Source organism: Branchiostoma belcheri, unplaced genomic scaffold (genome assembly GCF_001625305.1).
Source record: "Branchiostoma belcheri isolate BF01 breed outbred unplaced genomic scaffold, Haploidv18h27 scaffold24, whole genome shotgun sequence".
Lineage (NCBI taxonomy): Eukaryota > Metazoa > Chordata > Leptocardii > Amphioxiformes > Branchiostomatidae > Branchiostoma > Branchiostoma belcheri.
The window spans coordinates 3,431,725-3,445,716 of record NW_017803843.1 but is presented as its reverse complement, the minus strand read 5'-3'; the positions used below and the strand labels follow the sequence as shown (position 1 = coordinate 3,445,716).

At 47.8% G+C, this 13,992-nt stretch overlaps 1 protein-coding gene across 3 annotated transcripts; it reads right to left on the bottom strand.

The window, feature by feature from the left end:
* Nucleotides 1-1,127: 1,127 nt before the first annotated feature.
* Nucleotides 1,128-8,819, bottom strand: LOC109471192. 3 transcript variants are annotated; one of them, XM_019770478.1, is made up of 2 exons: nucleotides 8,171-8,819; nucleotides 1,128-6,173 (listed from the first exon to the last, which is right to left on the bottom strand). In XM_019770478.1, exon 2 carries the CDS (start codon nucleotides 6,170-6,172, stop codon nucleotides 5,276-5,278), a length of 897 nt encoding a protein of 298 aa, XP_019626037.1. In that variant the 5' UTR covers nucleotide 6,173; nucleotides 8,171-8,819; the 3' UTR covers nucleotides 1,128-5,275. The 3 variants fall into 3 exon arrangements, with proteins under 3 accessions (XP_019626037.1, XP_019626039.1, XP_019626038.1); XM_019770480.1 differs by lacking the exon at nucleotides 8,171-8,819 and adding an exon at nucleotides 7,328-7,692; XM_019770479.1 differs by lacking the exon at nucleotides 8,171-8,819 and adding an exon at nucleotides 6,711-7,204.
* Nucleotides 8,820-13,992: the final 5,173 nt, after the last annotated feature.

The window sequence follows — 13,992 nt, the reverse complement described above, 5'->3', positions numbered from 1 at the left end:
CTACTGTCTCTCATGAAGCCTGCCACACATCCAGGACCTTCCCATGACTCTGCTCCTGACCACTCCCAACCAAGTCCAGTGCAGGGTTGGCAGTAGCCTGGAATCCATCCTATTCTTGTTCCAGTCATTCCACTGATTGCATCTAAACAGATGACTTTCCTAGGGTTTTTTGTCAAAATTTATAGTCAGCTGGTCTAGAAGCCACACTTGTGCTCAGAGATTGCATTCTGTAGTAGTCTTCAATCGGCTAGGATTATGTTCTGCTGATATGGCCAGATACAGCATTACTGGCAGATTAAAGGATTAGCTTGATAATGCTTATGTTCAGGTTTGTTAATCATTTTTTCCGGCATTTTTTTTCATGTTTTAATGGCTTTAGTAATGGTGTGAAGTACAGAGGAAAATGTAGCACCATTAACAGAAACATTCAAGCTGCCAATCAAAAAGTAGTGACTTAGGGGCACTTTAGACTGACAACGGTTAAATAGTCGTACGAATGTTTATCGTCAAGATGTTGCCGGCGACGGTATTTTACAACCGTCTAAAGACAATCAAAATAGTCGCACGACGGTAATCCTCGAATCGTCGTCACTACCACCTCGGACCCTATCGTGCGATCCTTCAGCGGGGGGTCCGAGGAGGATTTTCCACCGTCTAAAGTGAACCGTCGCCGGCGAAGGAAGTGGGAGGTCATTGGCCTTATGCAAATAATCCTGCAAGCGTTATTTCATGTCCAAGCACATCGCCAGTATCATTGAATGCCGTCAAACCAAAGACTTTATATCGTCATACGTGTCTAGTACAATCCCCAGCCACCAATCGCTACTTCTCCGGCACGAACCGATCCGCCGATCCACATTTCCCGGCCAATATAGCCAGGCCGACGGCAGCACCGAACGCCGGGTTCAAACCCGGAGTATTGCCCCGGTCGGTACATGTGCCTCATACCCCTTCTTTGCTGGACACAAACTAGGAGTCTCATCCACAGAACAATGAGTTAAAAGCAGAATAAAAACAATCTTCTGCAGCATGCCGAAAAAAAGGGGTTCTCTCGCCATTTTGAATTGGCGCGCGGCGTGCCATCCTGCGCTGCGTGTGTCCGCCACACTTCCTGGTCATGTGTCTAAAGTCAGCCGTCGCACACAACGATTGTCGTGCGATCGTATACCGTCGTCAGTCTAAAGTCGGCCTAAGCATGTCAGAGCATGCCATACATCTGCTCTCAACCTGTAGCTACTGTAAATATTATTCATTTTTACAGGTGATTAAGGTAGAAGGGAAAATGAAGGTTATTGCTGTGTTTCAAGTATTTTGATGTACATGTAGCAGTGAAACATTGGGAACGTACATTTGGGGTGTAATGTATTTGCTTTTGGTAGGTCAATGCAAAAATAAATCCAGTCTGAATATTTTAAGATTTCCAGTATGTACCTGTTGCCCTGGTGCCTGCCCTGTTGGGTTGTTTTGGTCAGAGACAGGACAGTAAGGCTGAAGAAGTGCAGGCACTAATCCAGCAGGTTGATGATGAGGCCCTCTGTGTGATAAGGCTCCCGCCCTGCCAGCCCAAGTTACATAGGGGAGAGTGACACTAGAAAGTGAGGGGAGATAGCATCAGCTGCTGGGAGGCCACACCTAGTTATCCCCTTGTTTCTCTGGCAAGGTGATATTAGGGGGACATCCCTACATTCTGATGTCCCCACATTCTGAGGGTTAGGGGGTGTTGCAACATACATGGAGGTTCAGTTGTTGGAACATGAGGGTGTCGCAACACGTCCTAATGTTTGCCCCAACTGCTGTTAACAGCTGAGGACTCCATCTTTTTAATTCCGATAACCAACAAGTTAAATTAGTTTGGCTGGAGGGTGGCAGCTGATAATGGGGTGAGGAGACACAGGTATCAGTGCCAGGGCTGGTCTGAGCTGATGCCACAGGGCCCATGGGACCAATTACAACAGATTAAATGCATTGTTGACAACCCAATAGGAATAGCAACAACCCTGTTAGGCACTGGCTGCCGCTAGGTCATACTGGTAGATGGGTGAAGTCTGCTTAGGTTGCACCAGTTTATCTTCTTGGTTGCTAGATTCAAAGAAAAAGAAGAAACAGTAGATGGGAAGGAATGTTGTAGCCAGGAAATGATGTGGTGTGGCTTGGTCTGATTCCATGGGCACTTGGAGTAGCTGTCTGTTGACCAATTCTCTGTTAGGCAGCAGGGAGGAGTCTGAAAACTGGCTGAAGATACTGTTTTGCAAACAGGGTAGCATCGGGGAGGTGCCTGTTATTCGACACTGCTGAGTTCGGCATTCTTACTCAGCCAGAAGGAATTGGGAGGGTCTTAGGTGCAAGATTAGCTACAACACACACGATATAAAGGTGCCAAAACTTCCTGCCAAGACTCCAGAGTCGCCCAGTTGTTTCTGGAAGGATTTACGTCTTCAGTGGGAAGGAAGTTTGTTTCTTGAAGGCATCAATCCCCTAAATCCTTGAAGTTTAAAGACTGGTCTCCTTACAGCTGGATGTAATCACAGGCAGCAACTGGAGATGAACCTGAGAACATGTCGTCTCCACCAGACTAACAGTGCCGGCTGAAAACTTTGGAAATTTAGCCAAATAGGGTGAATCATTTGCCAGGGGAGTTTTCAAAGGGTTCACTCTCCTGGCCAATTACTACATTCATCCTATTTTTAGGGAATTCTACTACCTATGACCCCCTTAGAGAGGCCTGGTAGAGGCTACAGAGTATGTAGTTCCTGACTGCAGTCTAGGGACACCAAGTTGATTTGTCAGTTCTCAGATTTAAACGTACATTGTTAAACTGGAAGACACACATTTACCTTTTCTGTTTATGGAGTACAGGGGGGGGACTACACACATGACACAGTCTTAGTGTAAATGTGGTCGTACAAAAGTTTTCCTCTGTTTTCGTCATCAAAAAATACTTTTGCTTCATCTTATCTAAGAACCAACGAAATGATTTGATGCAGTCTGAAGGGGAAAAAAACAGTGTGAATTTCTGACAATTTGTTCCAAATCTGTAGAGGAGAACACCTTCCTAATGATCAGCAACTTGCCTGGAGGAAGAGCTGGAATTTTTCCATCCACCTTTGGGAAAGGTACAGCATGTCTCCACCAGGACCCTGCCTGTTGCTAATGACTTGTGTGCCGCAAGCGATTGAGAAGACTATGTTTGTTGGGAATCCGTATCACAGCCTTGGCATACCCACTGTCACTTGTAATCTGGTCCCCACAGTCTTGTTATCTCACACGACCAGATAAAGGGAGATAGTTGTGGATAAACAAGCTACCCTCAGGATGAGATTAGCACCATGCTTCTTTTCCCTGATCCTGGAGGCTATGGTAAAATAGTAGCTTCCTTAGCAGGCTTTAATATAGCCACTTACATGTACATATTCTTCTCTAGCCATTTACATGGAACCCCTATTTCATCCTGAAAACTTATAGCCATGTGACCAAATTTTGATCAATTGCCTTATGGAATTTAACGTAATGTAGGCGGCATAAACACACACACACACACCACCACCACCAAGCACACCCATCAATATTGGTTTACTGGTGGAATTGTGTGCCAGGGGAGTTATCTGGGAATTTTGCAACCAAATTGTACTCCTGTGGTATAATATTCTGTCTATTTGAACAATTTCTACTTTATTTAAAAGCAGCCAGGTAGAGGCTATTATTATTATCTCAAATGTTGGAAGGCAAATTTCACAGTGTTAAATGATGCATATTACATGTAATGTACCACCAGTTCAATCATGTTCACAGAAGTCTGCTGGCTCCCTGCCATTGTGCCAGCAACTTGAGCTTCTTGAACTTCTGCCCATTTTTTTGCTCAGTATATTTACAGGAGTGAACAAATGGACTTTTAAAAGGAGAGCTATTCATTTCAGGGTGGCCTGCAGGACCAGAAATGTAGTCTCTACCAGACTCCAATGGCGTGTTGGAAAATCGGGCAAATAGACTATGCCGAGTATGTCTTTAACCTGTCAATAACAATTACTTTTAACAATCCTTTGGGGGGATAGGTTACCCTATCCTGGAAAATCTAGGTTTTTGAAAATTGATGTGAAGCATTGAAATGTACATTTACAACATGCCTTGACTTAAGGCATTCAATGCAATTTCAGGGCAGTCATTTTACAAGTCAAGTTTCTGGTCTTACTTTTGATGTAGTGAGTTGAATCAATACCAATTGATGCCACACACACCCCACCCCACCCCAGACAGATTGTTGCTCCTTTAGGTCAGCACTGATAGGTGCATGTGGGAACTACAGCGGCTACTGTGCAATAGGAGATGCTTAATAAAGGAAAGGCAGTCACTGAGAAGCGTGTTAAGTTATCACCAGAACTCAATTTATTTAAATAGTTCCTATTCTTTATATACAAACTTGTACAATAATTGTATACTTAAAAATAGTTGTCGCCGGAAATTATTGTTTTTCAACCGTCAAATAAGTACAGAAAAGTCCTGGTCTTCTAAATACTAAAATTGTACGTACCGAATGTCCGAAAACGACAATGGCGGTCTAAACCCTTTGTTTTTGCGTGTTTTGGAATGAACCAAAGTCCTTGCACACAAGTATTAGTAATATAGTTAGTGTTCCGTGCCGGCCCTGGCGGCGGTCGTGCTTGTAGAAACTCACGGTAAATCACTGAGAGAATTGGCCCGCCGTTGGAAGGTCCCGCGATGTCGCATTATTAACGTCACACATAATAAATCTCACGGTTTGTCTGTAACTACAGGCTGATTCCGTGTGAGGTTTCTTCTTGCAAACTCTCCTCTACTAGAAATAGGTATAACTGAGTCACACGTACATCAATATTTACATCAAGTCATTTTGCGGTGAGAAGGAGGGTCTATTTAGTTTTATATATCTGTACAAGCCATTATTATATATGCAGTCTTACCGCGTGGACGTACCGCCCATACTGTCCGCTCGCCCTCCGGGGGAGGGGCGGGGCGATACGAGGGCGCCCTTGGCCCTGGGGCGAACGCACGCAGGTGGTTGAAATGAGATAAGGTCCTGTTGTCCTGACTGGGATGTCCAGGTGGAACGCTCTGTGGTTGTATATCCAAAGCACTTGCCCAGACAACGTGTTGTACTCTCACGTCACACTGACATTTAATATGACGAATAAATATGCTAGTTTCGTTTCTGAGGTTTTTTCCCAACATGGGATTTGGACCCGAGTGTTAACTTACTTTTGCCACAGCTGCGACAAGTCTGTTGAAACACCTTTTTTACAAGTTATTCCAATATGACGGACATGCACTTGCACTTCTTGACTCTCTGTATTCTTTTCCGTTTGAAGTTTGGGGTGAGGTTGGGGCAGCGTAACGTCACGGTGATCATGCTGTACCTGTGGGGTTTGCAGAAGGCGCAGGACTGGAAAGACTCCGCGTCCTTGCGCACGTGTTTGGGGATGTAGAAGGAGTTGCACTGTCCGTAGCAGAAGTGGTTGATAATGGTCCTGGAGAGACATCCCTTGGCGCGGACCGTTTGGCGGAGCGGCTGCGTCTTGCACCAGTCCTGCTTCAGGTACTTCCGTTCTGTGACGACCAGAGCGCGGCGGGAGGACTTCAGAATCTCCCGCTCGTCGATCTGCTGGTCGCTCTCGTTCGGCATGTCCTTGTCGGGGTCCGGGATGTAGGACGCGCTGTGCCGGGGCTTCCTGCCGCCTGCTTTCCGCGTCCGAGACCGCCGACGGCCTTTCCGTCGCGACTTGCGGTCGTCGTCATCATCGACGAAATCGTCGTCGTCGTGTTGGAGTTCCGCGTGCTTCTGCACGCCGCGAATCACAGAAAGCGTGTCGAACTCCTCCCCGTCCTCTTCGTCCTCGTCTGAAGACCCTTCCTCAGACGAGTCGTCGAAATAAGAAGTAGAAATACTAGGTTCCCGGGAGTCCGCAGCGGTAAATCCACTGAACACCGGCAGGGTCGGCAGAAACCCGCTGTCGGGAACGGCCCCGTCCTCCCCCGACCGGAGCCCGCGGAACGCCAGCAGCTCCAAGTCCTCCCCCTCCTCGGGAGGAGTCCCCTCGTCGTCCCGCCACCTGCTTCCGTCCGCCGCCGCCAGGTGGACTCCCCCTACCATCAGCAGCAGGGCCGCCACGCAGACCGCCTCCCCCACCTGCCGTGCCGCCATCCTGCAGGGACAGGAAATAAGGAACACACGGAAGTCAGAGCCGTGACCTCGGGACGCGACCCCTCCCCGCTCCAGCATCCCCGCTATCTTAATGTGTCCCCGTCATCCCCACGGGTCAGGGGCTGACATGCCGACACACCGCCAGATATGCCGGGGTGATATGTTACTCATACCTCCTGCCAGCTCATATTCACAACATACACATACATGTTACTCATACCACCTGCCAGTTTTCATTCACAATACACATATATCATACAACAGGGACCAACGTGTGCTGCAGCCAAAAACGCGCCCAGTTCAACCAAGACCATCTCCGGTTGTTTTTTTTTTGTTGTTGTTGTTGAAAAAAAAAAGATTTGGCTAATGTGCCCTACGAATTCCCTGGTCCGCCTTACAAATTACCCTCCCCATTCTACTATTTCTAATTTAGACTACGCTTGTGGCATAGAACAGGGAATTGAACTAAGTAAGACAGAGTAGACACAAAATGTACGAAGCTCTAGAGAGGAAGTGCCAAATCTATAACAAACCTTACTAGGTAACGCAAAACGGCGTGCTCAGTTTCATGTACGTCCAAAGCGGATTGATGATTTTATGGCAAGATATAACTCCCTTTCACCCGGAGATCGACTTTGGGCGCAGACGGAATAGGCGTCTTCCCGTGCCGAGGAGCCCGCCTCGACTTGGTGAACGCATTGAAACTCGAGAAAAGTCACTTTACTCACTCATCAGGCAGGCGTGCCAGGACCTCAGGGTCCTTGGCTGGCATCGCGAGCCGCGCCATGCCTCAAACGACATCGCGAGAAGAACTCCATTAGAGAAGATGTGACCCGAGGACCTCTCACCACCCTATCCACAGTTTACACAAGCGGCAGACTGAGCACCGGGCGGGAGAGAGATCGATTCAAGCTCCGTACTATACGCCTCCCTTCCCTCCAACAAACTTGACTTCCCGTTTACGCCTGTCTCTATCCCTCCCTCTCTCTTTCTCTCTCTCCCTCTCTCTCAACGGGGGACTTGTGTAGACAAAATAAACAGGTTACGTGACATGTGCAAACAAGGCTCACTGAAAGCCAAGCAGCCACAACGGCGAGAACAATCACGAACAATCGTCCTTGAATTGGAGCCTATCACAACCATTGATTCCCCCACCCGGCCTTTTGGTCGCACGCTGACCCCGAAAGCTCTATCGACAGGCTCCGTGGTGCCGGCGCCCGCTTATCCCTCTCGAACCGTCAATTTGAAAGGGTATTATTGTGTCGGTGCTGTGCCTAAGCGGCAGTGATGGGCCGGAGATGCCAGGGAGTTCGTCCCTGTTGCCTAGAAACTTCGGATCATAGTCCCATGACCTACGTAACGCCACACCTTAGAAATAATTGTTTTGAAGAAGTTCACAAATCATCATTTGCAACGACAGCAGCCAAACGTTCAACAACGTCGTCTTCTTTCGTCACAGCTACATTGCTGGCTGACCTAACTTACCGCGCCGACAGCTTTGTGGACGCCAAACCCACCATATGCTCTTCATAAACGGACACACACACACACACACACACACACACACACACACACACACACACACACACACACACACACACACACACACACACACACACACACACACACACACACACACACAAACAAACAAACAAACTTGAAGAACTGTGATTTCAGAGAGACACATAACTCGAGGAAAAGTAAAATAAGAAAGTATTAAACTAGTAAAAGAGATGAAAAACATATGTACGAAAATATAACCTACCTTGAGTCAACAACCGACAATTGTAACCTTTCTTTCGATTGTTCCAAGACCACAGAGGAGGCACGTCACTGACAATGCAATGTCACCGGAATGTCCCGAATAGTGTAAGTTCGGTCACCCCGAAAACTATGTGCCCCTCCGCCTTAACGCTTCCATTCCCCACAACCACCCTAGAACATGTTTGAATTCAAAGAACGTATATACAGAAGAATGAAAAAAAGGCATTGCCTTACCCTTTTCCTTGATCTGTCCTGCTATAGCGCCCGTGAAGTGCCTGCAGAATTAGCCGTGTGCTTCTGTAGTGAGCTCTGCGGTTAGTCCGTGTGTACGCGCGGTGTGGTTGGTGTGGGAGCGCGAGCCTGGCAGTCACGTCCTAACCGTGCAGGAAGTCCGAGCGCTAGTCCTGCGGGCGAGCGGCTGCCAACAGTTTAAATAGTGCTTTACATGCGCATTGAAATGAAGAAGTTTATTGAAGCAGCGCCGCCGTGGCGCGGGGACAACGCATGACCGCTCAAGTCTGGGAATTTTATCTCTCAGGAGCCCCGACCGATTGGCTGCGCAGCTGATTAAGGCTTGTCACCCCCTAGAACGGCGTCATGATGTGAGCCGTGGCGCTGAGCTGCCGGCCCGCCGGGCTTTATCGCTCTTCTGATCTCCCTTGGTGGAAAGCACGCACCCCGGCACCCATCAATTACTACCCGGCGTAACCAGGACTGAGCCATTCAGAACCGTCCCACGCCCCGTGACGTGGCGACGTCGCGCGTCCCTCCCCCCTGTCGCCGTGCGTGCGTCGGCGTGACGCGACTGTCTCCGTCTGCGCGACACCTGAAGCTCGGAGGAGACGCCGTCCAACCAAGTTCCAACCTTCTTGGATCACCCGGGCTCACAATGAGCCACAATTGCTGCTGTCACTGGATAAGTTGTGTCTGATAGCAACACATGTATGTTTTCCTAGAATTACCCAGGCGCCAGGTCTACCGATCCGCAATTGTTTCTGCGGGAAGACGGACAACAACCCGCCTCGGTGCGGGGCCGGGGCGACCCCAGTACCGTGCGTTCATGTTGGAAGAGAGGAAGAAAAAAAGTCCACGATTTACGCGGGCAACGAATGAAGCCCGAGATTTCAGCAGTGTCGATCTGACCTAACTTAACGGTCGCCACTTTTGCACACCAGCAAATCCGCACCCGACCCACTGCCCGTCTTCATGACTGAAGCGACCTTTAAAGTACAACATGTAAAGGAAGCCTATCTTAAGCCCCTACATACGGGCACCCCAAAAGAAGACTGTTATATTTAAAAGAATCCATTGTTTTGCAAACCATAAACGGCGTATTAAAGAACTTGGCACGTTGATTTGATTCACAAGTGCCTTTAGGGATTTAGGGTGAGACCAGGGATCGCGTGCCCTGTGCCTGCAGTTCATGCTAGAGGTGAAGAGGGCGCACCTGCAAGGTACTACGGCACTAGCAGGCATCATCCCGTGTACCTCTTTGGGAACGTCGGGTTACTTCGTAGTTTGCGAGCACGTTTCGCTTGCAAGAGAAATCTGTACTGGCAGCGAATGATTTGTGTTGGAAGGCTCTCAGACAGACTGGGCGTCGGTGCGACCGGTCGGGACGGAGTTTACAAGAACTGCGGGCCGCCATCCTGGCGACGCGCGCTAAGCCGGACCAAAATGCGACGTGGCAGGCCCAGAGAAAACTATTAATTATCCGCGTGAAATTAGCCGTCGCTCAGATGCGCCGCAGACTGATCGCTTTCAAAATATTTACCATGGAGCACTGCCGGGGTGCCCCGCAGGACCTGCGGCCAGCGTCCCGCCCAGCCCCACTGGTCGTAACGACCTGCTAATTGTTTATTCGCCACCTCTTGTGGATTGTCAACCAATTATCGTCTCCACGATAAAACCGACACAAACACGGGTCCCCGCCCAGCCATTTCTCCCGTTTGCACATGATAGCCAGCCTCTTAGTAGGCTCTTGTGGTCGAATATTTGGGACTTGTGTGTTATTGTGCTTTTTTCCTGGCTATAAACCAGTTCTGATAGTACCCTGTTTTCTTGTATGCGGCGTCTATAGTAGTGCATTTAAACTCATGAGGTGGCTTATAGGAAGCCGTGTACATGCGAACGTATACATAACCAGGAGAAAAAAAATCATTATAATAAAAAGGCCCATCCCGTATGAGCCTGGTAAGGCTTCTAGTACGCGCGCCCTGGAAACTGTGAAAGCAAAGTCTTGTGAAGATACCGGGTTAGATAACTGGACAGACTCACCACTTCTATGATTAAACTAGACAGAAACTGCTCCGACCCGAGCACTGAGAGTTTTCTACCTCAACAACTTGCTCTGAACCCCCCGCACGTTTTCTTACAAGACAGATTATGTCACTTTCCAGGGACATGTCGGGTTCTAGTCTCACCCAGACTCCTCAGGGGCTGAAATAATACCTCTTTGCGGACTAGCAAAATTGTAGAAACTGGCCAATATAGGGGGAATATTTGTAAGAGGTCTTGGTTCGTCTTTGGAGTACAGATTTGTAAATTGTAATGCTATGGATTACATGTACTACTTTACTAAAGAATCGATGTTGTAAAATCCCCGGTTCGGTGGAACGACTTTCCCTTCCGTCACGGGTCAGTGCCGGGGTGACCCTCCCCGCGGTTCTCCCCAGGTACTAACGGCCGCTCAGTCGGCGGACACCAGGACGGACCTGTCGCGACGGACACAGCCGACAACGGCCCGACCGTCTCCCCGTGTTTTCTCTGTCGTGCTGGGGGTTAATCGGCGTCATCATGTAAATCTTTTGTCGCCTGTTTGTACATTATCGGTGAGACCCGCTGTGGTGTTGTCCCGGGAAATGACAGGGCAACGACTTTAATTATCAAAGTCTTCTTTTCTTCATCGTTAGTGGCCTTTCTGTAGAATGAAATTTGTTTCATCATGTTTTCCACGATCAGACTCTCTAAAATTCTCTAATATTGACGTTGATACTACATTCGCATTCGTGACTCGTACTCCATTCGCATTCATCAATGCTGTGCATAAAGACATCTCGTCCTAGTCTTCCCGAATTCCATACATTTGTACAAAACATGAGGCACTACCGCATTCCAACTTACACCGCAGCATACACGTTCAGGTTGTGGATTTTCCCAAACTGTAGAGTAGTATTCAATGTTTTCCGCTATTTGAAAGAAACCTTTAAAATATCAAAATTTGACAACTGAAGCAAAAATCCAAGTGTTCCTTAGTTCCTGCCAGACCGTTTCCCGGCGGGACGTCTCGCGGTTCACCGTCCCGCGGCCCTTGGCTCGGTCACCGGCGGTGATTCTAGTGAGGACTGACGACTTCTGGACGGACTCGAGCAGGTTTGAACCGGTTCCAAGCTCACAGAATTAACGGATGTGACATTAAACGTATCGGTAAGTGGAGAAACCTCCCTCGTGATGTTTCACGGCGATTTTTCTGTTCCTTTCACATCAGATTTTGTTTCAACATGAAAACTAGAGCCCGTTGGTATGATGCACAATTAAAGCCGTTTACCATTTCCTAACACAAGAAATCTGCTACACGTGTACGAAATATTTATTAAACGTTTGTGTATACAACAAGTGTTCCGTAAGTTAACTGATTATAAGCCTTTTCGTTGCTACGGAAGTATATTTTCCTTAGCAACTGTTACTAAAGAGACACGCCAGCCATTTTCAAGGGTCAGACAGTTAACACTCTTCTGCCTCTTGTGACTCTCACCAAATTTGACGACGTCATGACGCAAGTTATGCTTTATTTTTAATTTGGAGCATATTTGCTTCATTTGGATACGTATGTACATACACAAAGAGATTCAGAACCACTTTGTCCCACCTGTAACACCACAGCATACCTGAAAATATATCTCCTCAAGAACTTTAAAAGTGTAAGAAGAAAATGAGCCGGATTCCTGCATCTGCCCCTTCCTAGAAGTGGGTGTTTCTTTTAAATTGTATGTTCGGCTCGTAGATCGTGCGCTCGGACAACAAAAACTCTCCAGTCGCCGCAGAAAGACGCGCCAAGCGCCTGAGCCACCATACCTCTGCTCAGAGCTGGTCCTCTGCTGGCTGCCGTCTGCCGAGTGTTTTGCCCACAGACCCGCCGTCTATATGTTGGCGTCACTTTCCGACACAAGTTTACCCGTGTTTTCACACTATCACAATCCCCGCGCGTCACGCCGTGCCGCTTAAAACACTCCTCAGACACTCCAGGACAGTTTCCTGGTTCTGGGTACTGGAGTACTTCTTTTGTGTGTGTTTCTTTGTGTGTGTTCGTAGGTAGTTGAAATTGAATGCAGCAGTGGCAGAAGGGTAGGGGGGGGGGGCGAAAGTTGGCAGTCTAAATGGTCTCCTTACTAGCTGTTTTTGTCCCGACTGGACCCGTAGAAAGTACGTCAGAGCATCTCTTTGTGGCAATGAATTCACAAAAGCTCTAGATACATTCAGCAAGTTTGAAATAATTATACCCATTTCTTGTTCTTTTCTCATTTTAAAACAAAAATCACGAAGTGAACCATTCTGGGTACACGCCAACCCCAATATGCCCATAATGGTACCAACTGTTGAATAATGTCCGACCCATCGGCTTATTGGAATATCTCTAACCCGTAAACTATTTTAAATGACAAAGTCACAACCACCTGTCTAACAATAGTCGCTTGTTGAAAATAATAAAGCTCGAATTGATCACCAACCTGAAGATATCATTCACGTACGTAAGCTATTATATCTTAAATGCTTTTCCATCGCTTTCTTATACCACAACCCACCACACTTTACGGTCTGGTCTTCCGGGTTGACATCCAGGAAAAAAATAAGATGATAGTCACCTGTTATGTCAATCCTTTCGATTTCACAAATGTGGTAAAATGAATAGATAAATATGTTTCTATTTTCATTCCGCCCGCTCGCTCTATTAAATACATGCAAAATCCAAGAACCAGAAACTACACCGGTGTGGCCCCTGCAGCTGCGGCAAACAGTCTCCAATCGAGCCGCCCTTGCCGACTAACGCAGTACCGTGTTTGTGTGTCCCCCTCTCGACCCAAGCTGCTCGGGCGCCAGGAGATTTTCTACCAAAACACAAACTCGCGGAGGCCGACTGCTTGAAACGGTAGATGCCTTACACGCCGCGGACGCGCCTCCAAAGGGGGACCTTAAATCTCCTGTAAATCAACGGGCGGCGAAGGGCTTTTCACAGCTTGTAAAAAAGGTCCGACCGAGCCGAGCATGTGGTGCTTGTTTGGGCAGGGTGCTGGGAATAAAAGTCTCGAAAGTCTCCACCAGACTAACAACACGGGCTGAAATATAGTAGAATTTAGTCAAATAGGGAGGATGATTTGCCCTGCGAACTGCTATGGCCAGTTTCTACTTTTTTTTCTACTCGTGGGGTCTGGTAGAGACTATTTTCCGACTACCGACTTGGCTTTCCCTGCATGGTTAATGCATAACGTTGACCTTTTGGCTTCCCCTGATATGTTACGTAACAGCGTAGTCTTGCTTATGTAGACAGTGATTTAGTTTGAAACGTCAAACTCGGAATGGAGCCACGGTGTCGTTGCATTTGACTTTGAAGACTCGAACCGCGCCCCTGAGCTGCGGCCGGAGCCCTACGTGATTTGACGTAACGTAACATCATATATTTATCTGACGTCCATGATTAACTACCAAACGTCAAACAGGAGCCACAGAACCGTTGACCTTGAAGAGAACATCTTTCATATCGTTTTACTCCTAACTCATGACCTGTCATTATTCGGTCAGCGTGGCTCTGAGAACTGTGTGTTGTTTATATATTGTCATATAAATGGGACGAAGAGACGAGGGGCTGTCATATCCTTTTAGTAGAACTGGCACTCTTAAACGTTATTGGGCGATCTTTTCCAAAAAGATTCGTGCATGTTTATCAGTGACGCCAGTGATTCTACTCGAAAAGGCAAACTCCAAGAGGTCATTGACCTTTAGGTGTTCGTCCTTGTTTCAAAGTCATAACCCTCCTGCACTGGTTTTCATAGGCACAGCCT